Here is a 25,815-nt window from a genome sequence, read left to right as displayed (position 1 = left end):
ACACAGCTGACCCTCTTTGTGCATGATATACAACAGGCTCTAGATACCAGTTTCCAGGTTGATGCCATATTTCTCAACTTTCAAAAGGCATTCGAATCAGTTCCGCACTGTTGCTTGCTACAAAACGTGCGCGCTTACGGCCTATCCGATGACATGTGGTTGGATAGAAAGTTTTCTAACAGACAGGGAGCAGTATGTCGCCCTGAACGGGTTGACTTCAACAGAAACAAGCGTAACTTCAGGTGTGCCCCAGGGCAGCATAATAGGTCCTCTACTTTTTACAATTTACATAAACGATCTGGTTGATGGTATTGACAGCGGCCTTAGACTGTTTGCTGATGATGCTGTGGTCTACAGGAAAGTAGTATCACACGAAAGTTGTGACGAAATCACTGAGGATTTGCAGAAAATAAATGGGTGGTGTAATGATTGGAAGTTATCTCTCAGTAGTAGTAAGTGTAACCTACTGCGTATGACAAGGCGAAAATCCCCATTGATGTACGAGTACAAAATAAATGCTCAGTCTTTGGAAGCGGTAACGTCCATCAGGTATCTGGGTGTGACTGTTCGAAATGATCTCAAATGGAATGATCAGATTACACAAGTAACGGGTAAGGCGAACTCTAGATTGCGGTTTATTGGTAGAATCCTGAAGTGATGCAGTCCTTCAACAAAGGAAATAGCTTACAATACATTAGTTCGTCCAGTCTTGGAGTATTGTTCATCTGTGTGGGACCCTTACCATTTGGATCTGTTTCAAGAGATTACCACCACCAACTTACAAATCGCACAATGATCACCATTCAAAGATAAGGGAAATAAGAGCTCATTCTGAGGCATTCAGACAGTCGTTTTTCCCTCGCACAATCCGCGAGTGGAACAGGAGGGGGGGGAATATGACTTTGGCGCGAATTGTGCTCTCCGCCACACACCGATTGGTGGCTGGCGAAGTATATATGTAGATGTAGATGGGCACTGCTTGTGTCTGTGTATGTGCAGATGGATATGTGTGTGTGTGTGTGTGTGCGAGTGTATACCTGTCCTTTTTTCCCCCTAAGGTAAGTCTTTCCGCTCCCGGGATTGGAATGACTCCTTACCCTCTCCCTTAAAACCCACATCCTTTCGTCTTTCCCTCTCCTTCCCTCTTTCCTGATGAAGCAGCAATTTGTTGCGAAAGCTTGAATTTTGTGTGTATGATTGTGTTTGTTTGCACCTGCCAGCACTTTCGTTTGGTAAGTCACATCATCTTTGTTTTTAGATGTAGATTTAGATGTAGATACAGATACAGCTAATGAGTGGGGGTACCTTTTTTTAACACCTAAAAGCTTGGATTCTTATTGACCTATACTAATTTGTAGCCAGAGAAAAAATAAAACTTAGAACATTTGCGGTTCAGTTTCAGAACTAATTCGTAATTTTGATGCATTCTCTCAGAAGATAACAGAGTTCAGCCTCATTAGGATAATTAATGTTTATGGTCACTTACAACCTATACGCAATATAAAATACAGCTAAATCACTTCACTGACCTACATGACTTCTTACAGCTGGTTTCTCAACATTATCAGTTACTGACTGGGCACTGCTGAAAAAACAACTTCTAAAAATTTCCCATCAATAGCCAACAAAATATGGAAACCAGCTAGAAGTAGAGAAGAGTTAGAATGCACAGTGGCAGTTGCTTCTGTAGGGATACCCTAATTTGGATACTTACTCTGTGAGATAAGTTAAAATGCAACTTCTACTACTTGCACACTTTATTGTTGACATCAGTTATCTCCACATTATTGATTATTACCCTCTGCACCTCACCATATTTATCATCATTCTCTCTCATAGATTTCAGAACACATCATTATAACAACGAAAACAACAAATTTTTATAATGTAATGTAATTGGATGCATAATATATTTAGTTACCAAGCGGCAGCAGGAGAACGCACATATAAAAAAAGGTATTACATATGCAAGATTTCAGAGCCAGTGGCTCCTTATTCTGCTAAAAGAGTTGAAGGGGAAGGAAGATGGCTGAAGGAAAAGAGGAGTATAGGAAAAGGACAGGAGAAGTTTAGGAAAAGTCACCCAGGGCCCCGGTTCAGGGGAGACTTACTAGACAGGGTGAGAAGGCAGGAGGAGGTCTTTCCTTCTCATCCCATCCGGTAAGTCTCTCCTAACCCAGAGTTCTAGGTGGCTTTTCCAAACTCTACCCCTTTTCATAAACCTCCCCAGTCCTTTTCCTACATTCCTCTTCCTTTCCCTTCTACCCTTGTGCCAGAAGAAGGAGCCACTGGCTCTGAAAGCTTGCATACATAATGCCCTTTTTTATGTGTGATCTTCTGCCACCACTTTGTGAGTAAACTTTTTATCTGTCCAATTACAGATTACATCATTACTTTTACTTAATACCTGACTAACCTTGGCTGCCCTCTGCGGGGTAACAGCAGGGAATAGGGCACTTCTCCACATTAATTATCGTAGTCTCTGTACACACCATATTCCCCAGTAACTTTTCTCCCAATAGTCAATGCTTATCATCATCATATTAACTTATTACCACATTTGCTTCATGTGAAATGGTACATTATCAACAAGTGTGTTGAATTGTAGTTTTGTTAGGGATCTTCCTCTTACAAATAAAAGGCAGAAATGGAGAGAATCATCAAAACATATAAGATGCAGTCCATCTTACGGTGCATGGCAGAGGGTACCCCCATACCACTATCAGTCATTTCCTTTTCTGTTCCACTCGCAAATAGAACAAGGGAAAGTGATTGTCTACATGCCTCTGTAACAGCCCTAATTTCTCATATCTTATATCTGTGGTCCTTATGAGCAATCTATGTTGGAGGCAACAGAATCATTTTGCTGTCAGCTTCAGATGCCGGTTCTCTAAATTTTCTCAATAATGTTCCTTGAAAAGAACGTTGCCTTCCCTCCAGGGATTTCCATTTGAGTTTGTGAAGCATCTCTGTAACAATTACATGTTGTTCGAACCTACTGGTAACAAATCTAGCAGCCAGATAGGGTTGATAGAAGAAATAGAAGAGATAGAGAAGATCCAACGGAAAGCAGCGTGCTTTGTTACAGGATCATTTAGTAATTGTGAAAGCATTACAGAGATGATAGATAAACCCCAGTGGAAGACTCTGCAGGATAGACACTCAGTAGCTCGGTATGGGCTTTTGTTGAAGTTTCGAGAACATACCTTCACCGAGGAGTCAAGCAGTATATTGCTCCCTCCTACATATATCTCGCGAAGAGACCGTGAGGATAAAATCAGAAAGATTAGAGCCCACACAGAGGCATACCGAAAATCCTTCTTTCCACGAACAATACGAGACTGGAATAGAAGGGAGAACTGAGAGAGATACTCAAGGTACCCTCCGCCACACACCGTCAGGTGACTTGCGGAGTATGGATGTAGATGTAGATGTAGATGTAGATTGCTTCAATGTCCTCCTTTAATCTGATGTGGTATGGATCCCAAACACTTGAGCAACCAAGAATGGGTCACACTAGCATCCTTTATGCAGTTTCTTTTACTGATGAACAACACTTTTCTAAAATCTCTCAATAAACAGAAGTCGACCATTTGCCTTTTCTACTGCGATCGTCACATGCTCATTCCATTTCATATTGCTTTGCAATGTTGCCCCTGATATTTAAATGATGTGACTGTGTCAAGCAGGACACCACTAATGCTGTATCCGAACATTACAGGTTTATTTTTCCTACACATCTGCTCTAACTTACATTTTTCTACATTTAGAGCAAGCTGCCATTCATCGCATCAACTAGAAATTTTGTCTAAGACATCTTGTATTCTACTACAGTCATTCAACTTCAACATCTTACCATACACAATAGCATTATCTTCAAACGACCGCAGATTGCTGCCCACCCTGTCTGCCAAATGATTTATATATAGAGACAATAATAGTGGTCCTATCAAACCTCCCTGGGGCACTCCTCACAATACTCTTGTCTCTGATGAACACTAACTGTCATGGACAAAATACTAGGTTCTATAACTTTAAAATCTTCGAGCTACTCGCGTATCTATGAATCTATTCCATATGCTTGTACCTTCTTTAACAGCCTACGTGGGGAACCATGTCAAAAGGTTTCTGGAAATCTAGAAACATGGAATCTGCCTGTTGCCCTTCATCCAAAATTCTCAGTATGTCATTTGAGCAAAGGGCAAACTGAGTTTCACAAAGTGATCCTTTCTAAAACCATGCTGATTTGTGGACATAAGCTTCTCAGTCTCAAGAAAATTTGCCACGTTTGAACTGAGAATGTGGTCAAGGATTCTGCAGCAAGCCAATGTTAGGGATATTGGTCTGTAATTTTGTGGGTCCGTTCTTGCACTTTTTTCCTTTCACTTGGGACTTTGTGCTGGACTAGAGATTCACAATAAATGTAAGCTAAGTAAGGGGGCAATGCCATAGAGATTTCTTTGAAAAGCTGAATTGGGATTTCATCCAGACCTGGTGACTTATTTGTTTTTAACTCCTTCAGTTGATTTTCTCCACTGGGGGTGCTTATTACTATGTTGTCCATACGGGAGTTTGTTTGATGGTCCAGTGACGATATGTTTGTATGATTCTCCTACGTGAATGATTTCTTGAACTGAAATTTATAACTTTGGCTTTTGTTTTGCTATCTTCAACTGCCACATCAGACTGGTCAGCAAATTACTAGATGGTCAGCAAATGACTGGATGGAAGCCTTAGACCCACTTAACGATTTTGCATAGAACCAGTATTTTCTCGGAATGCGTGCCAGATCTGTTGCCAAGGTATTACAGACATAGTGGTTGTATGCTTTGTGCATAGGTCTTTTCACAGACGCACGAATCTCTACTAACCTTTGCTTGTCGTCATTTGCACTTTCTCTTTTGAACTGAGAGAACAACAGCCTCTGCTTCCTCAGCATTTTCTCACCGAGCGAGGTGGCGCAGTGGTTAGCACACTGGTCTCGCATTCGGGAGGACGACGGTTCAATCCCGTCTCCGGCCATCCTGATTTAGGTTTTCCGTGATTTCCCTAAATCGTTTCAGGCGAATGCCGAGATGGTTCCTTTGAAAGGGCACGGCCGATTTCCTTCCCAATCCTTCCCTAACCCGAGCTTGCGCTCCGTCTCTAATGACCTCGTTGTCGACGGGACTTTAAACACTAACCACCACCACCATCAGCATTTTCTGAATCTTGCTATTAAACCTTGTTGGGTCATTTCCGTTCTTAATCTACTTACTAGGTACATAATAGCATTTGTACATGACACTGAAACAAAGACTCACTCCCATCCATGTTTAAAGATTCAGTGTGCTGATGGTTTCAGAAGCCCTGCAGATGTGATGTTGAGCCACAGTGGGTAGTAAAATCTTTGAGGCCCTCATGTCTGTGGTGCATGGTGCCCTAGGGACTGAAATCTTGCTCCCATCATTGGGAACTGTTGTTGATAGGCAAGATGAAAGAAGACAGAAAGAAATGTTACATGAAATCAAAATGGAAGAAAGTGCTCCGAACAGCTGGGATACTCTGAGGTTACCAAACATGTCCTGTTAGTCACAAGTCCCCAGAGATTAGTTGAAAACCGTACCAAAAAAACAAATACTGTAATTTCATGTACTACAAATAAACTCAAATATTTCCCTGAATAATTCTCTGTGTCTCCTTTGAAACAACTGCCTCAAACATTTGCTTAAAATCAAGGCGTTATAGGAATAAAGGGCTCACTTTGGCACATGATTAGATTACTGATTATTCCTTTGAGGAGCAATATTTCATTTTACTTTGGCTTAATAAAAAGTGACTTGAAATAGTAACGTTAATAAGAAAACATTTCCTAAGTAATCATTTAGCACTCTCAAAACTGAAGCTCCTGACAATGAATACAAGTTACCTTCAAAATTCTAAAACAATGAAGTCATCACATAGAAAAATGCAGTATAACTACTGTCATTCACTGGTTGGTCAGTTGGTTGGTTTAGTTGTGTGAGGGGACCAAAAAGTGATGTCATTTGTCCCATCGGATTAGGGGTGGATGAGGAAAGAAGTCGGCTGTGCCCTTTTGGAGGAACCATTCTGGCATTTGCATGAAACAGTTTAGGGAAATCACAGAAAACCTAAGTCAGGATGGCCGTTTGCAGGTTTGAACCGTTGTCCTCCCAGATGCGAGTCTATTGCTCTAACCATTGTGCCACCTCGCTCAGTTTATTCACAGATAGTGTCCTTCCCACTGCTCCTTACACTGGCCAAGCATTTAAATGTTCTGCCTACAAAATTACGACTCTTAATGAATCTGAGTGAGCCTCTATCTAATGACTGTGTCACAAAACACTTCATGTAGTGAATCAAAATCCTACTGCATCTGTATTGTAGTAGAATACTGGCCATTTAAACTACAATTTCCTGGTCTGAGAGTTCAAGGGTACTGTCCAGTTGAAGATCGTTGCAGCCCATTGCAGTGCAGTGTGATGGGCGTTGTGTGGTGAGCGGTGGCAGCACAACACGCATTTGACGGTGAGCGGCAGCAGCACGGCACACCTGGGCAGCGTGGACTGTAGGCGAGTGGCATCCTCTGAGCACAGTGTGAATCTGGTGACAGCTGCTGTAATGGCACTGAGGCACGGTTTGGCCGGAGAGAGGTGGCACAGTGCTGGTCATTGTGGGGTATGCAGCTAGGCAGTGAACTGCTCAGCCACGGCAGTGATGCCAGCCACACGTTTACCCATTTGTGGGCAGTGTCAGTGGGCCCAGCTATTCTCTCGGCACACAAAGCCCATCACACTGCACTGCAGCCGGTGGGCTGTGCGAGTGGGTGATGTCTCTGGGCAGTGCCTGTGTGTGGTGAAGGCAGCAAGTGGGCCTCGCTGACTGTATACGGCGTGCCCTTAGGCTTGGCAATGCTGGGGAAGCAGCATGCAGTGGCTGGGAAACTCCAGCTGGCACTGGGTGGCAGTCTGTGACGCTGAAGTGGGTAGGCTCACACACACGTGTACAAAACACGCACATGTACATTGTGTGCTGTACAGCAAGGCTCAGCCCACTTATGTCGCGTCTCTGCCTGTGCTTGCAGCAGATGGCAGACTTTGCTAGTTACACAACAGATTGCGCAGATGCGAACAGTATGTTATATCCATATTCTGATCTAATTTATACAGGATGTTGAGGGGAAGAGGAGTGTCAGAATGTAGACGGTGACATAAAAGAGCTAATTAAAGAAAACTTAGGATATATTCTCAATGATGGAATATAGAAAGTGCTCACCTCAGGTGGAGTTAGAGGTCAGATACCAGTCTAGGAGTCTGATCAAACAAATGGACAGAATTTCCTAAATGGGAGATGTGGCAGTTCGCGTTCATGTGGCTGGTGGCTGATCTTAGTAAGCAGGGCTGAGGGTAGACAGTGGGAGCTTTCTGTTCTGGCTGAAGTCTAGAGTGCGAGAGAGCATTTGCTCTGCCTCAAAGCTGGAAACTGAGAGCACAAAGCGACTGTGCCCTACCTTCCGAGATCCTCCAGGGACCACACACGTGACTCACCTCCCACATTCCCTGTTGCTTAAAATGGTGTTGTGGGTACACCAGTCTATTTAACAGACACATCATAAAAGTGGTGTGATGTTGAATTCAGCAACTTACACTGGTCTGAACTGCTTGTGTCCTGAAAGGCAAGCTGGGATGGCATATTGGCAGTAATGGAGTTATACTAGGGAGAGTGTTTGAAACACTTTACTGGAGCTTTTGAAATACAAATGTTTAAACCAATTTCCTGCAACATTCCTGATGACTGGCTGGTGACACTGTACACAGTCATTGCTTTAATTTCTGTTTCATTTCATGAATTGGTGGAACTACGTTTGATATGTGATAAGACATTAGCGTAAAAAATCAATTGGATTCCTTCTGAAATGGTCAAATTAGTGCTGAAAGCACTCTTTCCTCTGGTGGTGTTACAACAACAGCCATTTTGTACTTGTTTAATCACCAGTCATTCAATTCAATGTTGTATTGTGTGGTTTCAGAACATCCTTTACATGAATCATCTTCAAGGAAGATACAGCCATGTTTTAATTCAGCCACCAATTTTTTAATCATTTAGAATGTTGAAGGGACTTCTTATTAAACTTCACAAAATTATGATGTACTTCTTTTGGTAATGAGCCATACAAAAAAGCATTTTATGATGATGGGATGATATACCAGTTTGTACATTTGAATGAGTAACATCTCCTTAAATATATTCTCATTATTAAACTATGGTTCCTTACCTCTTTTCTCATTTGTTTGCTTTTGATGAATTTTCTGTGGACTTGCATTTACGGAAATCTGTGAATGTTTCAGCAATGTTGCACCTCGTTCTCGCTGTGTTGAGAAACCGATGGATCCAGCAGATTTTCACCGTGTAGAGCAAGAACTACAACAACAGCTGCATCCCCAGTCGTCCCTTGGCGACAAGGGGTTGCAACATACACAAGGATGGTCCACTGCGTCACTAGGTATGCACAAGAGTCTCAGAAAATATAAAGCGCTTAGAAAGGAAATGCTAGTCTTTGGTAAGAGTAATGGCACTGATGGTGCTACTAGTATTCTTGAAGTCGAGTGTGCAGCCGCTCTGCAAATAAAAAAAGTTTATTGGCCACAGATGTAGGATATGTGTCTTGAAACTGTATTTATTTTGGTTATCATAGGTTTTATTGGGGAATTTGACACTCAAATGTATACTTTTGACATATTTGCAGAATTAATTTCTGTACTATTCTCCTCAGATAATGATATAGTTTCTTAGGTAAATAATTCACACCTATCTCTCATGTAGCAGGAATCTCAGGATTCCTATTAGGGAAAGCAGTCAGGCGATCTACAACCTAAGATGCAACCACTGTGCTGCTTTGTGCCTGGGAATGACAGCGAACAAGCGGTCTGTCCATATGAACGGCCACCGACAGACTGTGGCCAAGTTACTGAACATGTTGCCCAAAACAACATGCTTCAGTTCATAGACTGCTTCATAACTTGCACCATATGAATCCTTCCTACCAATACCAGTTTTTCTGAGTTGTGCAGGTGGGAACTCCACCTGTAATATATCCTAGTTTCCTATAACCCCTCTGGTCTCACCCTTCACTAGTCGTTGTCCGTCTCCCATCCATCTCTTTCCCTGCTCCCACTGCAGCGCTACACAGGCTCCTATTCCACCATTGCATCCGTTAATCTCTTTTCCCCTCCTGCATTTCTCTCCTTCACCCTTCACCCCTATTTCAAACCTCCCAGCTGCTGCCAGCAGCCCTACCCTATCTCCACCACATCCCTGCATGCTCCTACAAGCTATATTTTCCCCCAACCCTATCCTGCTAGCCCTCACCCTCAGCCCCTCCCACTCTCCTCCTCCTCTCCATCGCCTGCCGATTGCTTTCCCCATCAGGCACAGCTGCTATATGCGGTCTGTCCTCGGCTCTCAGGGAGAGTGGTAATATGTGTGTGACTTGTGCTTGTGTGAATGTATGTGTGTTTTCTACTTTAGGAGAAGGCCTTGTGACAGAAAGTTCAAATGTATAACAGTCTTTTTGTTCCGCCTGTCTGCAACTCAGTGTTTCCCGTATTTGGTGAGTAGCAGTGTATCCTTTCCATGATACTGCGGTTGTTCAGCCAATATCTCCAGGTCTCTTCCAGTTCCTACCCTCTCTAGCATTAGAATTATTACAATCATCCTGAAGTATTGAGGGTACTTCATCTACCTCATGTACCTTACACCCCAGATGGAATAATTTCGTCATGGCTGGCTCTCGCAAGGATCTCAATAATTCTGATGAAACATTCAAGAGTTTCCACTTAGGTCTTTCACTACTCTATCAAATTCTTCTCGTGGTATTGTATCTCCCATCTCTTGGTTACCAAGATCTCTTCTTTCTGTGATATTGTCCTCAACCTTATCTAGACACTCAGTATATTCCTTCCACTTTTCAGCTTTAACTTTCTAATGTAGTTTTTCATCTGAGCTCTTGGTGTTCATACAGCTGCTTCTCTTTTCTCCAATGCCCTCATTTTTTAGATGTCTGCAATATCTTTCACCAGTTTCATTTGCTTCATTTTTATATTTCCTCCTTTCAGCAACTAATTTCAGTATCTCCTGAGTTATCCAAGGATTTCTACTAGGCCTTCTCTTTTTACCAATGTGATCCTCTGCAGCCTTCCCTATTTCATCTCTCAAAGCTACCCATTCATTTTCTATTGTACAGTGGAACTTCACTTAACGAGCACCTCCCATAATGCACAATTCACATAACGAGCAAAACATATTGTAAAAAATGACTCACTTAATGAGTGATGTTTCACATAACGAGTGATGGCAATTTAATGTGATGTCACCAGCCATTTGCACACAGCAGGGGAAACGTTCAACAGTATCAACACTTTTGACTGTTGGCAGCAGCATATGTACAACGTCTTTAGTAAGTACTGCAGTCTGGGTTGAGCACTCTCTCTGCTACCATTGTAGTGTAGCTTGTGATCACAAATTTTTCTAAAACTTTCGATCTGACAGTTTTTCTTTGTGTGCAAATTTTAATAACCTTGGTAGAAATATTCCCAAAGATAAAGCTGCAAGATTACCATAAGAGAAAGAAAATGACCCTAGACATGAAACGTAAAATCATTGAAAAACTTGAATGTGGTGTGAGTGTTGCTGATTTAGCGTGCACATACAATCGCTCTACATCAACTCTTTGCACTGCCCTCAAGGACGATAACAAGATTCAGGAGATATATGCTTCAAAGGGAGTGACAGAAGTATCTAAATAACTGTTTCATATTCTGGACAATGTTGTAAGGTTGCTGCTTATATGGATAAATGAAAAGCAATTACAAGGTGACACTATTAATGAAAATATCGTTTGTGAGAAGGTGAGAATGATTTTCGCTCACCTCATTAAGAAGATTCCAGGATCATCAGCGGCTAAAGAAGTGTTTATGAGAAGCTGTGGGTGGCTCGAGAAGTTTAAGAGAAGAACTGACATCCACCGCATTGTGAGGCATGGCGAGGCAGCCAGCTCCGATGTGAAGGCAGCAGAGAACTTTGTCAGCAACTTCAAGATGTTTGTAGATTCTGAGGATTGTCTGCTGCAACAATTTTTTTATTGTGACAAGATGGGTCTATTTGGAAAAGATGCCGAAGGATACCTGTATGACAGCAGAGGAGGATGCATTACCTGGTCACAAGCCAGTGAAGACCATTTCACAGTGCTATTCTGTGCCAATGCGAGCAGCAATTCAAAAATTAAATATTTGTGCCTTCTCAGGGACATATTGTAGGAAAAACTACAAAAAAGCATATACCATATATGGATTTGTGGTTTATCTTCACCTTGCCCTCTCAGTACAAAAGCACTGAACCCTTCCTAGACCTGTCTCCAGTTATTATTCTCACATTATATCTGTACTCTCATCTACAACTACACTCCTCAAACACTGTGAAGTGTGTAGCAGAGGATACATCCAGTTGTACCAGTTATTAGGTATTTTCCAGTTCCTTTCACACGTGGAGCGAGGGAAGAATGATTGTTTAAATGCTTTCATGCGTGCTATAATTAATCGAATCTTGTCCTCATGACCACTATGAGAGCGACCCTTATGGGGTTGTAGTTATTTATCATTTAGAGCTGGTTCTTGGAACTTTGTAGGTCAGCTTTCTCAGGATAATTTTTGTCTCTCTTCAAAAAAAGGCAGTCAAGCAGATGCAGTATTTCTTTATTTCTGAAAAAGTATTTGACTCTGCACCACATCTATGTTTATTACCAAAAGTATGACTGAATGGGTCTCAAGTGAAATTTGTGACTATACTGAGGACTTTTTGGCAGGGAGGGCAACGAAAGTTACCTCGGATGGAGAGTCATCAACAGATGTGGAAGTAAGTTTGGGTGTGTCCAGGGAGGCATGTCAGGACCCTTGCTGTTGATGTATATTAATGACCTTGTGGGCAATATTAGTAGTAACCTCAGACTGTATGCGGACGATATGACTATCTGTAGTGAAATTCTGTCTGAAGAAAGCTGCATAAATATTCAGTAAGATCTTGATAAGATTTCACAGTGGTGCAAAAATTGGCAACTTGATGTAAATGATCAGAAATGTAAAATAGTGCAGTTCACATAATGAAAAAATGTAGTATCCTATGACTAAAATATCAATGAGTCACAGCTGGAATCAATTAAATAATACAAAACCTGGGTGTAACACTTCTTAGAGACATGAAATGAAATAACACATAGGCTCAGTCATGGGTAAAGCAAGTGGTACACTCTGGTTTATTGGTAGAATACAGGGGAAATGCTATCACTCTACAATGGAGTTTGCTTACAAATCACTCATGCAACCCATCCAAGAATAAAACTCATATGTGTGGCACCCATACCAAACAGACCTAACAGGGGATGTTGAAGGTATACTGAGAAGGACAATACAAATGGTGACAGGTTTGTCTGATCTGTGGGAGAGTGTCATAGAGATGCTGAAGAAACTGAAATTAGTTGCTGAAAGGAGGAAATATAAAAATGAAGCAAATGAAACTGGTGAAAGATATTGCAGACATCTAAAAAATTCCTCGTTAGTTTTGTGATCCACCCATCTATTCATACAACATTGTAAGTTAAGTCTGATTGCATCACAGATAGAAATCAATAATTAGGATATATTCTTCTGTAGCACCACATTTTGAAAGCTTCTATTCTATTCTTGTCCAAACTATTTATCGTCCATGTTTCACTCCCATACATGGCTACACTCCATACAAATACTTTGAGAAACGACTTCCTGACACTTAATCTATACTCGATGTTAACAAATTTCTCTTCTTCAGAAACGCTTTCCTTGCCATTGCCAGTCTACATTTTACATATTTTACATCCTCTCTACTTCGACCATCATCAGTTATTTTGCTCCCCAAATAGCAAAACGCCTTTACTACCTTAAGTGTCTCATTTCCTAATCTAATTCCCTCAACATCACCCGACTTAATTCGACTACATTCCATTATCCTTGTTTTGCTTTTGTTTATGTTCATCTTATATCTTCCTTTCAAGGCACTGTCTATTCTGTTCAACTGCTCTTCCAAGTCCTTTGCTGTCTCTGACAGAATTACAATGTCATCGCCAAACCTCAAAGTTTTTATTTCTTCTCCATGGATTTTAATACCTACTCCAAATTTTTCTTTTGTTTCCTTTACTGCTTGCTCAATATACAGATTGAATAACATCGGGGAGAGGCTACAACCCTGTCTCACTCCCTTCCCAACCACTGCTTCCCTTTCATGCCCCTCGACTCTTAAAACTGCCATCTGGTTTCTGTACAAATTGTAAATAGCCTTTTGCTCCATGTATTTTACCCCTGCCACCTTCAGATTTTGAAAGAGAGTATTCCAGTCAACATTGTCAAAAGCTTTCTCAAAGTCTACAAATGCTAGAAACGTAGGTTTGCCTTTCCTTAATCTTTCTTCTAAGATAAGTTGTAAGGTCAGTACTGCCTCACGAGTCCCAACATTTCTACGGAATCCAAACTGATCTTCTCCGAGGTCAGTTTCTACCAGTTTTTCCATTTGTCTGTAAAGAATTTGCGTTAGTATTTTGCAGCTGTGACTTATTAAACTGATAGTTCAGTAATTTTCACATCTGTCAACACCTGCTTTCTTTGGGATTGGAATTATTATATCCTTCTTGAAATCTGAGAGAATTTCGCCTGTCTCCTACATCTTGCTCACCAGATGGTAGAGTTTTATTATGACTGGCTCTCCCAAGGCCGTCAGTAGTTCTAATGGAATGTTGTCTACTCCCGGGGCCTTATTTCGACTTAGGTCTTTCAGTGCTGTGTCAAACTCTGCACGCAGTATCGTATCTCCCATTTCATCTTCATCTACATCCTCTTCCATTTCCATAATATTGTCCTCAAGTACATCACCCTTGTATAGACCCTTTATATACTCCTTCCACCTTTCTGCTTTCCCTTCTTTGCTTAGAACTGGGTTTCCATCTGAGCTCTTGATATTCATACAAATGGTTCTCTTTTCTCCAAAGGTCTCTTTAATTTTCCTGTAGGCAGTATCTATCTTACCCTTAGTGAGATAAGCCTCAACATCCTTACATTTGTCCTCTAGCCATCCCTGCTTAGCCATTTTGCACTTCCTATCAATCTCATTTTTGAGACGTTTTATTTGCCCTTTGTACTTCAGTAATCATTTTTTCCACCACTGTCTCATGGTCACTGACACCAGTTACAATGTGGTCATTCTCAGACAGGACAGATCTATTTGTTGTCATTATATCTAATATATTTCCAGTGTGAATGGGGTTCTGAACTATCTATGTAGTTTTCAGAGAACATTTTTATTAATGCTTTACAGGCTGTCTTGTCATGCCAATCACTAACGGAACTGCAAACTTCCTATCAGATTAAAGCTGTGTGCCGGACCGAGACTCGAACTCGGGACCTTTACCTTTCACGGGCAAGTGCTCTACCAACTGAGCTACCCAAGCACGACTCACGCCCTGTCCTCACAGCTTTACTTCTGCCAGTACCTCATCCCCTACCTTCCAAACTTTACAGAAGCTCTCCTGCGAACCTTGCAGCTGTGAGGACAGGGCGTGAGTCGTGCTTGGGTAGCTCAGTTGGTAGAGCACTTGCCCTGGGAAAGGCATAGGTCCCGAGTTCGAGTCTCGTTCTGGCACACAGTTTTAATCTGCCAGGAAGTTTCATATCAGCACACACTCCGCTGCAGAGTGAAAATCTCATTCTGGAAACATCCCCCATGCTGTGGCTAAGCCATGTCTCCGCAATATCCTTTCTTTCAGGAGTGCTAGTTCTGCAAGGTTTGCAGGAGAGCTTTTGTAAAGTTTGGAAGGTAGGAGACGAGATACTGGCAGAAGTAAAGCAGTGAGGACAGGGCGTGAGTTGTTCTTGGGTAGCTCAGTTGGTAGAGCACTTGCCCGTGTAAGGCAAAGATCCTGAGTTCGAGTCTCGGTCCGGCACACTGCTTTAATCTGCCAGGAAGTTTCATATCAGTGCACACTCTGCTGTAGAGTGAAAATCTCATTCTGACTAACAGAACTGTAATTTTCACAATTGATTGATGGATGATAATAGTCTTCTTTGATGATAATAGTATGATCAAGGAACTTATGTACAAGCAAACTGGTGGGTGTTAGAGTGATTCAATTACAATTTTATGCCCTCAGCTGATACTGAGTCTGTCCTTTCAATATATGCTTTAATTTTCCCCAAAAATCTCACTGCTGTCAATTTCAGGTTTCAATCAACTTTCTGTACCTAGTTTTATGTGAACTTGACTGCTTTTTCAGCAGTGCTTCAAACTCTGGCATTTTGTTGTGAATGCTTCAGCAGTTAACAACTGTGGGGGATTGGAAGGGGAAAGGGACATTCTTTTGTGCTGTCGTTATCTGGACTGGAAGGAGAGTCACTTAATCAAAAAACTCACGTGTGCACCCCACACACGGCCAGTCATCTGGATAGCAGCCTCTGATTCATTTAGAGCGACCATAGAGTTCCCAAACTTACAGCAAAAGACCATGGAGTCACAGCTTAGCCTGTCACAAAACCTTTGAAGTCTCTGGTTCAGTCCTTCCACTCGACTCAGAACTAGGAAGTCAGTTCTGGGGGCAATGGTGCAAATTGTGAGCCTCGTTAAAACTCTGTGTGTAAAGGTGATCTTTTCAGCCTTCTCCACCAGCTGCTGAAATAACCAGGTACGACCTCAGAGCTCAGGTGATATGCATCATTTGTTTCCAATGTGTGTCACAATCTGTGGTTGATTGCACTCTGTTCCCTCAGTGGCTGCTGGAATAGCATCTTCAACTTTTGCCACCTCGTTACACAGAATAAAGCAGGTTCCCCAACCAACAGGTAAATCGAGTGCCAATAGCTCAGTTTCAGTTTCAGTTTCCCTGGAAGACAGCACCTTGAACCTGTTGTTTCAGTGACATGTCACTCACGGTCAGGTAGATGGGTAATGACATATCCTGTAATTCCTACAGAGGAGGCAGGATTCATAGCAGAGTATAGTATTTGAGATACCTTTGGTAATTCTTGATACGTGACCCTCAGGAGCTCTCCCAGCATACCTGTTTGCAGCAGCTGCCAATTGTTTGACAGTAATCAAAGTGATTTGTGATTTCCAGCTTCTCATCCCTTGTTTGAGAACAGCATTCACGGTGGGGCTGCTCTGTGGCTGGTGCATTGTTGTACAGGGCAGTAAACGAATGACATTAAACTAAGCCTGCTGATTATCTTTTAACCTGTTGAGCTAAAATATTCGCTTTAAGAACTGAGGCAGTTAGTATACAAGATGACATTTCTGTTAGGGCAACAAAACAACCTGGTCCAAAAATTACTGGTTTCCTAACTTTTTGATGGTTTAGTCACTAATAAATTCAAAAATAGCGTTAACTTCTGATAAACGTAGATAATAATCTCAATACTGTCTGTCAGTATTTTGTTTCTTCACTCTACAGTATCAACTGCTTTTGTGTACTTTTGGTCCCTGGTTAAAATTAATCCCCTTTTGTCAATCCTGAGTACTCTTTCTTCACTTTTTTTCTTCGTGACCCTGGCTAAGAATGGCCACTTGTTTTGGGTAATTTAAAATTGAACACACTCTTCACCAAACATCGTGTAAGGAGGGGCTGCAGCTGGAGATGGGTAATTTGGTTGTCAGATCATTTGGGAGGATTCGATAAGCTAGGCGACAACACAGGAGCAGTAAGTGGCACTGGGTTCCGGCTAGGGACAGGGAAACTGTTCTGTATTCAGAGTATTACATATAAGCTCAATGGAGCTAATGAATATCTACCCGTTCTTTACTTAAATTATTTTTTCATTGAAGAAAGAAATTAAGAAATTTTATTAAGAGTCAAAGAGTAGTGCCTCTATTGTGTTCGATAGTTTATCTTCTTATGCTAGCATGGCAAGTGCAGTAGTGGTCTGTTCAAAGCCGTAAGGAATGAACTGCATTCAGCTGTAGACTTTATTACACAGTGAATTACAAACATAGTAATTTTGTTCAGTGCTGTATCCATCTAGTTAAGTTACTGTTAACTGTAACACATTAATTAAATTAATAACTTTTTCTCAGAGAAGTATTTTGTTACATAACATGTCTGTTGTATTGTCATTAGTGCCAGTTTGTGACCCCTAATTCAGTTTGCTATTCAAATGTAGTCATGTTAACATGTTTGAAATTCAGTGTTAATTTAAGTGCCGATTTACATAATATTGTATTGAAAGTGCAATGCTCAGATAAAATCTTACTCTTTGAGAGGGAGTGCATTGTTTGAACTTCATGTTGAGACAAAATATTAAAAAAGAGCAGCAACATTGAGAATAGTGCTTATGATCAGCTTGTACTGTATTATGCCTCAACTTGTGTGCCAGACTTATATTCTTGTACATTTTTGTTTTGTTTATCTTATTTTATACTTTAAATCCACAGTCACAGTTTTATGTATTTTATCTTGCTGCTGGTTTGTGGAAGTCGCTATTTTGGCCAAATCTGTTTTGCTTTATTTCAAAATATCTTCAGCATTTAATTTATCATCTCCTTTTCACTTCTTAGGTTTTTCCTTGCAGTCACTACTGTCAGATTTTTGTCACACACAGTACTACACTATACAGCATTTGATTACATGATTGTTCTGTCGTTTTATAAATGCAAAGATAGGCTTGCACAGCCATTGTCAGTTTCCATAAAATTCTTGTGAATATGCAATTTATTTAACAGCATGTTGTATATGATTCTGATGAGGGCTATTGGCAACAGTGAGTAAACTCTTGCTTCATATGAAGGCTATTGGCAATATGATGCCCTGAGAGCACATGAGATGCTGTCTCACACAGTCAAAACAATCAAGTATAAACTCACAGAAGGATGAATTTAGCCATGCTGCTCATAAGTGCAAATTTTACACAATTTAATAACACAAAAACTGCTTCTTTGATGTACAGGATCAGAAACTGGTGCCAGTTCTATGAAAACAGAACTAATGAATGCACTGGCGACTTGTCAAAGACATCCTAACCAATATGATATTAAATTTTATCTTCCACAGGCAGTAGTTGTGGTAATGTGCCAGAATGAACACTACCTACAGAACATAAATGTGTGTTCCAATTCCAATTTGAACCATAGTTGTGATGTTTTATGAATGCAAGCTTCCATAATGCCTCTAGAAAATGAGAAATTTTATTGCAGTCACATCTGTTTTAGATGACAGCGATGAAGAATTCTTGCCAATGCGTGGAACAGCCATGACTGAGAGTATGCTGTCAGATGCTGGGAGTATGGATGCATCTCTCTCCTCTTCTGTGAGCAGTACAAGCAGTGCCAGCAAATCCACTTCTGTCTCATCCCCTACCAGAAGGTTATGGTTTGAAATTAATGTACTAAGCAGATACTTTGACAATAAGAAATCTCATTATTTGTGCGATGGGAAATGTGTTTTGGTTTTCATATCAGTATTGTTATTGAGGATTATTTTAAAATTATAATATTATTACAACAAAATAAAAGTAGAAGAAGCTGATATTCAGCAGATAAATACACATGAATATGACTTAGCGAAACATTGACTGTCAGCACTTGGGGTTCCTTTATCTATTAAAAAAAGAAGAAGGAGGAAAGGGCTATAGAAAATGGTGTTATTCAGTGATTAGGCAAGAACATCACTTAGAACATCTGCTCAAGGAAGATACAATAGAACAGATTGGAAATAAAATAAGCCACTGTTGTCAAGTCTGCTATCACATGGTAAATAAGAAATCCTACTGCTTTTAACAAAATTCTATTATTTTATGTGTCAGCCTCAGATTACACGAATGGTATAACCACCAGATCCAACTTGTTAGCAAGAAAACCAGCAATGAAACTATTTGTATGACCCAAGCGTGACAAATACAATTAAAAAATTTCATTACAAGATGGTGCTCCCATTAGGCTAACTTCTCAGCATTTATTGAGTTATAGTCTCACTGTAGAGATTACTTTCGTTCTATTAATATTTTATTTTTACATCATATTTTCAACATTTTGAATATTTTCATGTAGTATGACTACGATTAATGTCAATTTTTTAGTTCCTTTTGTGTTACTTGTTCACCAATTTTAGCAATTTCCATTGAAATACCATTTGCAGAAGTCTTTATCTCTTCATAGTTCAATTGGTCTTAAGCAGATCATCTATTAAATTGTACAGTACATAGACACATATAACATGACAGGGAACTTAATTTGTAGTTTGTGAGCTAGTGCAGTTTTTTTAGTTCAAGTACACACACATACACACATTTGTTTTTCTTAAACACACACACAGATGCTAATCATTTGATTAGAGTACAGTACACATCAAAAATTGGGTAATACAACTTCATCGATGTAAAACTGCTGTGAATGAGAGTGGTAGGGAAGGCGAATGGCTGGCTTCTTTTTATTGGGAGTATTTTGGGGAAGTCTAAAGCAGATAACATATAAAAAACTGGTGCAACTCTTTCTGGAATACTTATTGAGTATTTAGGATTGCCATCAGGTAAGATGAAGGGAATACATTGAAGCAATTCAGGGATGTATTGATAGATTTGTTACCGATAGGTTTGATCAGCACACAAGTATTGTGGAGATGCTTTATAAACTCAAATGGGAATCCCTGAAGGGAAGAATACGTTCTTTATGTGAGCCATTATTGAGACAATGTAGAGAACCAGCATTTGAGGCCAACTGCAGAACAGTTCTACTGTCGCCAACGGACGTTGTGGGTAAGGACCACGAAGACAAGAGGAGAGAAATTGGGGCTTGTATAGAGGCTTACAGGCAGCCATTTACCCCTCATTTTATTTGCGAGTGGAACAGGAAAGGAAACGACTAGTAGTGGTTTGTGGTATCTTTCACCGTGCACCATACATAAGTTTGTGCAGCACTACAATACATAAACACATGTGTGAATTCGCGCGCGCACACACACACACACACACACACACACACACAGAGTCGTTCATGCTTAACAGATAACTTGCTCACCCAACTCTGTGAAGGAAAGATGACTGTGGGCACGGAGGATTGGGAAAATATTTCCAAATATTTCCAATTAGGTGGCTGAACATTCATGCCATATGACTTTACTTACTTTACTTGGCTGTTGATGCTGCCCCTGTTTCTAGTTACTGTACTATCTGCCATATTAATGAAATGTGTTGTCTAAGCAATATAAGTCTTTATTGTGTTTTCTTCATATTCTTATTTTTTTGGTGTCTTGCTTACCAAGTCTTCATTACACTTCCCTTTTTCTTGAAGACATTTCTGAATAGTTTTGTTTCATTCAAAGTATTCTGTCAGGCTGGCTGCTGTGGCCGAGCGGTTCTAGGCACTTCAGTCCAGAACCGCGCTGCTGTTACGGTCACAGGTTCGAATCCTGCCTCTGGCATGGATGTTTGTGATGTCCTTAGGTTAGTTGGGTTTAAGTAGGTCTAAGTCTAGGGGACCGATGACTTCAGATCTTAAGTGCTTAGAGCCATTTGAACCATTTTTTATCCTTTCATGTTTGTGTTAGCTTTCCTTGAAACTCTTGTTTTGCTTTAGTAACTCCTTTGTATCATTCGAGATTTTCTTTTCTTTTATTTTTTTCATACAAGAAATGTCTTTAATTGCTTGCACAAACACTTTTGTGAAATACGCTCTAAGTGGGGGAGGAGGTTGGACGAAGAAAGGGATGAAAAGGATGCACCATGAAGGATAATCTGAATGGGAAGGAAATCAGTAGATGGGGTGCACTTGTACAGACAAACAAATGATTACAATTTCAGAGAAATTGTATGATTTATTCAAGAGAAAGAGTATCACAAATTGACCAAGTCAGTAATGCATTGGTCTATCTGTGGCCCTTATGCAAGCAGTTATTTGGCTTGGCATTGATTGATAGGGTTGTTGGATGTCTTCCTGAGGTATATCATGCCAAATTTTGTCCAATTGGCATGTTTGATTATCAAAACCCCAAGCTGGTTGGAGGGTCCTGCCCATAACGCTCTAAAACCTTCTCAGTTGGGAGAAACCCGATTAACTTGCTGGCCGAGGTAGTGTACGGCAAGCATGATGACATGCAATGGAAAATCTCACTGTGTGTGGGCAGACATTATTTTTTCTGAATGTAAGGCCAGGATAGCTTGCCACGAAGGGTATCAAAATGGGTGTACAATATCGCTGACATACGACTGTACTTGAAGGGTGCCGTGGATGACAACCAAACTGGTCCTGCTATGAAATGAAATGGCACCTCAGACCATCACTCCTGGTTGTCAGGCCGAACGGTGGGTAACAGTCAGGTTGGTATCGCACCACTGCCCCAGGCTTCTCCAGACACATCTTCTCTGCTCGTTGGGGCTCAGTTTAAAGCTGGACTCATCCCTAAAGACAGTTCTACTACAGTCAATGAGATTCCAGGGTGAATGTGCTCAACACCACTACAAATGGGCTTGTTGGTGTATAAAGGCCAGTGTTAGTTGGCACTGTGAGCTCAGCCCCATTTCTGAGAGCCACCTGATAATGATCACAGGGCACTGAAGCACCAGTTGCATGTTGAATTGTTGATAATGATGAATCCGAGGCTCTGATTGCCTCTTTGATGATTGCTTTGTCTGCAGGTACTGTTGTCTTTCTAGGTCGTCTGCTTTATTATTGACACTGTCGTCGGGGATGGTTCGCGCAACATTGTTTAATAGTAGCGTCGCTCCTATTCAAATGTCGAGCAATTACTCCAACCGGCTTCTTTGAGCCCAACTACACATCCTCTCTCAAATGCTGATGTCTGCGTATATTGTTCACGTGCCTGTCTGTGAGGCATAGTTACTGTCCAGCTGAAGAGATGGAAAGAAATTCACAAAGACTTATTCCATGGTATCAACATGTCCACTCTTTACTATCCTTGCCAGCTGTGCAGTAAAATTGCACTGCAGTGTCACACATTTGTCCATTGGCAGCCAAAGTTTACTGTCCCCCCCCCCCCCCCCTCCCCCGCCGTCAATATTTGTATGAGTGAGTGTAGCTCTGTGACCAATTTGCGTAACTCTTTCATGGTGTGTCATTTTTTTTCCTTCTTAGAGTGTAATAACCCTTTACCTCTATGTCTGTATAATCTAAGAAGCTGAACTTATTGCTTTATTTAATTTAATATACTTTCTTATACTGAAATAAATTCTCAGAACCTAATTTTCTGATTTCAGTCTGATAAATATATTTCTTTCTAGTGTAGTTGTTGTGTTGTGTGGTCTTCAGTCCTGAGACTGGTTTCATGCAGCTCTCCATGCTACTCTATCCTGTGCAAGCTTCTTCATCTCCCAGTACCTACTGCAACCTAAATCCTTCTGAATCTGCCTAGTGTATTCATCTCTTGGTCTCCCTCTATGATTTTTACCCTCCACGCTGTTATTTTAATTCTGCACCTACATATTTAACAAAACTTGCAGTTCAGAATTGGCTAAGGACTGTCACATTGTGTGAAAAATTATCACTGTTTGATTCAATGAACTTAATTTCCTTTTTATTTTGATTTGGTCATTGCAAAAACTAAATCATTATAGTTGTTTCCTGGAAGAATGTCTTGAAGACAAACATATTTTTCTTTTCAGCAAATTTTACTCACCTGTGTCATTTGTCAATTCTGCTTTTATCCCAAAATTTCACACTGAAGAATCTTTCTCTAGTTTATATCTTGCTTTCACATTAAAATTATCCACTACCTTCTTGTTGCATGACTTAGTGCCAGGTAACAGCTTCTGTAACCTTTTGTAGAGATCTTCTGCCTCCTTATCAGAATGTGAACATGTTATATGAAATTATTCATTATATTTCTTTAATTCTCTTGTTAACATCTGAATTTCCTTCCTACTCTATTTCTCTGCTGTAAGACACTTCATGATTTTAATTTATGTACTCTTTGTTTTAGGCCTTCACTTCTGATAAATGTACTATATCCCATTTGTTCATGTTGCCGTGAGCTATGGTGCAGGCAGTGTGGCTTAGTGGTTAGCATCACTGATTGGTGTGCTGCAGGTCACCAATTGAAACACAACAACTAGCAATTATTTATTATTTAGTATTCATCATTTTTGGAATGTTCATGAAACAATGTATTTTTAAATGTTTGTATATTTTGGAATAGTCAGTGATTGTATAAATTCTGAAATATTCAATGTTTGTATAAGTAGCTGCCCCCTCTGTCCAAGAATTCAATTCTGTTCTGGATATATGTTGGCGTCAGTGATAAATATGATTTCAGTTCTAAGTTCTATACTTCATTGCTAACTCTGCTTTTGGATTTGGACTCGATGCCACTTCAATGTAACATTGTTTGGAGGAGAGCCCAGGTACTCAAAATATTTACAATACAGCATCTCCAATTGGGTGATGTAAAAGTCATTGACTTAATGAACAGGAACTGGAATCCAAGTGGTGCATTGCTCCAAAGACTTATACATTAAGGAGACAGATGGATTCCAAAACAGCACTACCTCAGCTGCATGTGAGGCTTCCATCAGTGTTTTCCAGAGAGGCTGGTTGGGAACCAACAAAATGGCTGGAAGGGGTAGACTGAGTTGCCAAATACACAGGTGGGATGTCATGATATGTTTGGCAAATGTACACTTTTAGCTGGATGGAACAACCCAGCAGTGGTTTGGCAGAAGTAAAGAGAAGCTCAATAGCTGGAATAAATTCCAGGCCAAAATGAAGAAAATGTTCGGCAACAATCAGCAGCAAGTCCCCTTAGAAGAAGAACAATTGAAGAACAGGGCTCTGTGTCATGGGGAAATGAACAGTCTTATAATGTTTGGGACCTACACCACATGATAAATCTATATAGAACAGAAGCTGACAAAATCTCACACATGATAAAAGGTGTTGCAGAAGACATGTACCAAGCTCTTTTGGTGACAGATGTCACAATGACAGAGGAATTTATCAAGTAGTGCCAACACATCAAGGAAATGCAATGGAAAAGAGTGGGATGAAACAGGAATGACCAACTGCCAAATGTGACTGTTACAGCACTTGTGGAAGACCACCGTCATCTCACCTTGCTTATACTCCAGATAGTAGGGGAAGAGATACAGCAGGGTATGGCAGCCAGAAATGTTGAACTGAGTACACAAGAGATAGCAGCCATGAAAGTGTGTAGATCCCGTAAATCAGGACATAATAAAGAATGTTGTGGAAGAGGTGTATCAATCTTTGGCACCAGTCTATGTCACTTGTCAGATGTGCTCTGAGAATGGTATCAGCCAACTTAAAGTTGTGCCACAGCTGTCAAATGCTACCAACATAAGTTCAACCAACTCCTGCACCAGAAAAACAGACATTTGGGGTACAGAGAACAACTGGTATGTTTTCACTTTGAGCACTCTTCAAGTTGTGCATCACTCCAGAGAGAGAAGACGATTATTCACTGACTATTACATCACAAGACATCGACCATCAAAACAGTCCTATTCACATCAGTTGACTGCAGACAATTATAGTCAGCATGAGAGATGAATCCCATCGTCATACCCTGGACAAGATAGCTCCCCAACTCAATTGTTGCTGTTCCTCGCCACCATATGGAGATACCGACAATTCACTTAACCATTGAATTCAAGAAAACTAAACTAAGTGATCATCTATGGAGGTGAGTCTACCACAGATGAAAATCTTCCATGGGCAACAGTTACCTGCGGAGGTTCCCAAAGTGAACAAACAAAATTGATGGATAATGGTCTGCACTGACTGCCTCAACCACTATGCTGTTACCAAAGCTGTGCTGACTACCTAAGCTCTGGAAACTGCAAAGTTTGTTGTGGAAGACATCACTTTGCAGCACAGAGCACTTCCTGTGGTAATTTCTTATCGTGGACAAGTATTCCGGTTGAGACCAGGATAAGAGGTAATTTCAAGTTGTTACATCGCCCACAGGATGACAACTGCCTATCATTCACAGATGAACACATTAATAAAACTTTGATAGATATGTTCTCAGTGTACAGGCAGATTGGGATACAATACTACATGTTGTGACATTGCATACAACACAGCTAAGCAAAGCACCACAGGCTCAACACTGTTTGTTCCGCTCCACATAAGCAAGGCCTAAATGACAATGGAGATATTGGTTCTGTTCCAAGAGGATGACACTCAGGATGACTACATGAAACATCTCATCCCTAGGACCAAAAAGCAAGACAGCTGGACACACAGGAGAAGGGCTGAGAGCAGAACAGTGTTAATCACTGGCCAGTGTAATACAGCCCAGGAGACTTGGTTTGGATTTTTATGGCTGGTCAGAAAGTAGGACTTTGGTGTGCTAGTCGGCTCCAGTGAGAATATCTGGAACAGTGGATTACAGTTTCTTCAGGAAAGGGAACAGTGCTGTGAGCCATGGTGCACACAGTGTGGTGTAGTGTTTAGTATCACAGGTTGATGTGCTGCGGGTCGCCAGTTCAACCCTGACCTCCAGCAGTTCTTTTTTATTTAGTATTTATAGTTTCTGGAATGTTCTTCAAATAGCTTCTGTTTGTGTATTCTGCAGTATTTGATGTTTGCATAACTACCAGTATTCTGGAATATTTGATGTTTGTATAAATAGCTGCACACTTTGTCCCAGAGTTCTGTTTGTTTCTGACTGTAGATTTGTGTCAGCAATAAAATTGCTTTCAGTTCAAAGTGTTGCACTGCTCTGATGGCCCTGTCTCTGAATTTGTATTTGATTGTGTGTGCAACGTGACAACATATAACTTC

General features: G+C 40.7%; 1 protein-coding gene across 1 annotated transcript in view; it reads left to right on the top strand.

Annotated features, from left to right (window-relative positions):
- Positions 1-25,815, top strand: part of LOC126482334 (autophagy-related protein 2 homolog A) — a 485,244-nt gene that overhangs the window by 116,300 nt on the left and 343,129 nt on the right. The window contains exons 7-8 of the mRNA XM_050106397.1: positions 8,349-8,503; positions 18,271-18,424. Coding sequence (XP_049962354.1) covers positions 8,349-8,503; positions 18,271-18,424 — 309 coding nt within the window. The remainder of the gene's footprint in view (positions 1-8,348; positions 8,504-18,270; positions 18,425-25,815) is intronic.

The sequence above is a fragment of the Schistocerca serialis genome, chromosome 5, assembly GCF_023864345.2.
Source record: "Schistocerca serialis cubense isolate TAMUIC-IGC-003099 chromosome 5, iqSchSeri2.2, whole genome shotgun sequence".
NCBI lineage: Eukaryota > Metazoa > Arthropoda > Insecta > Orthoptera > Acrididae > Schistocerca > Schistocerca serialis.
The sequence above is the reverse complement of the archived record's forward strand: the minus strand, read 5'-3'. Positions and strand labels throughout refer to the sequence as shown.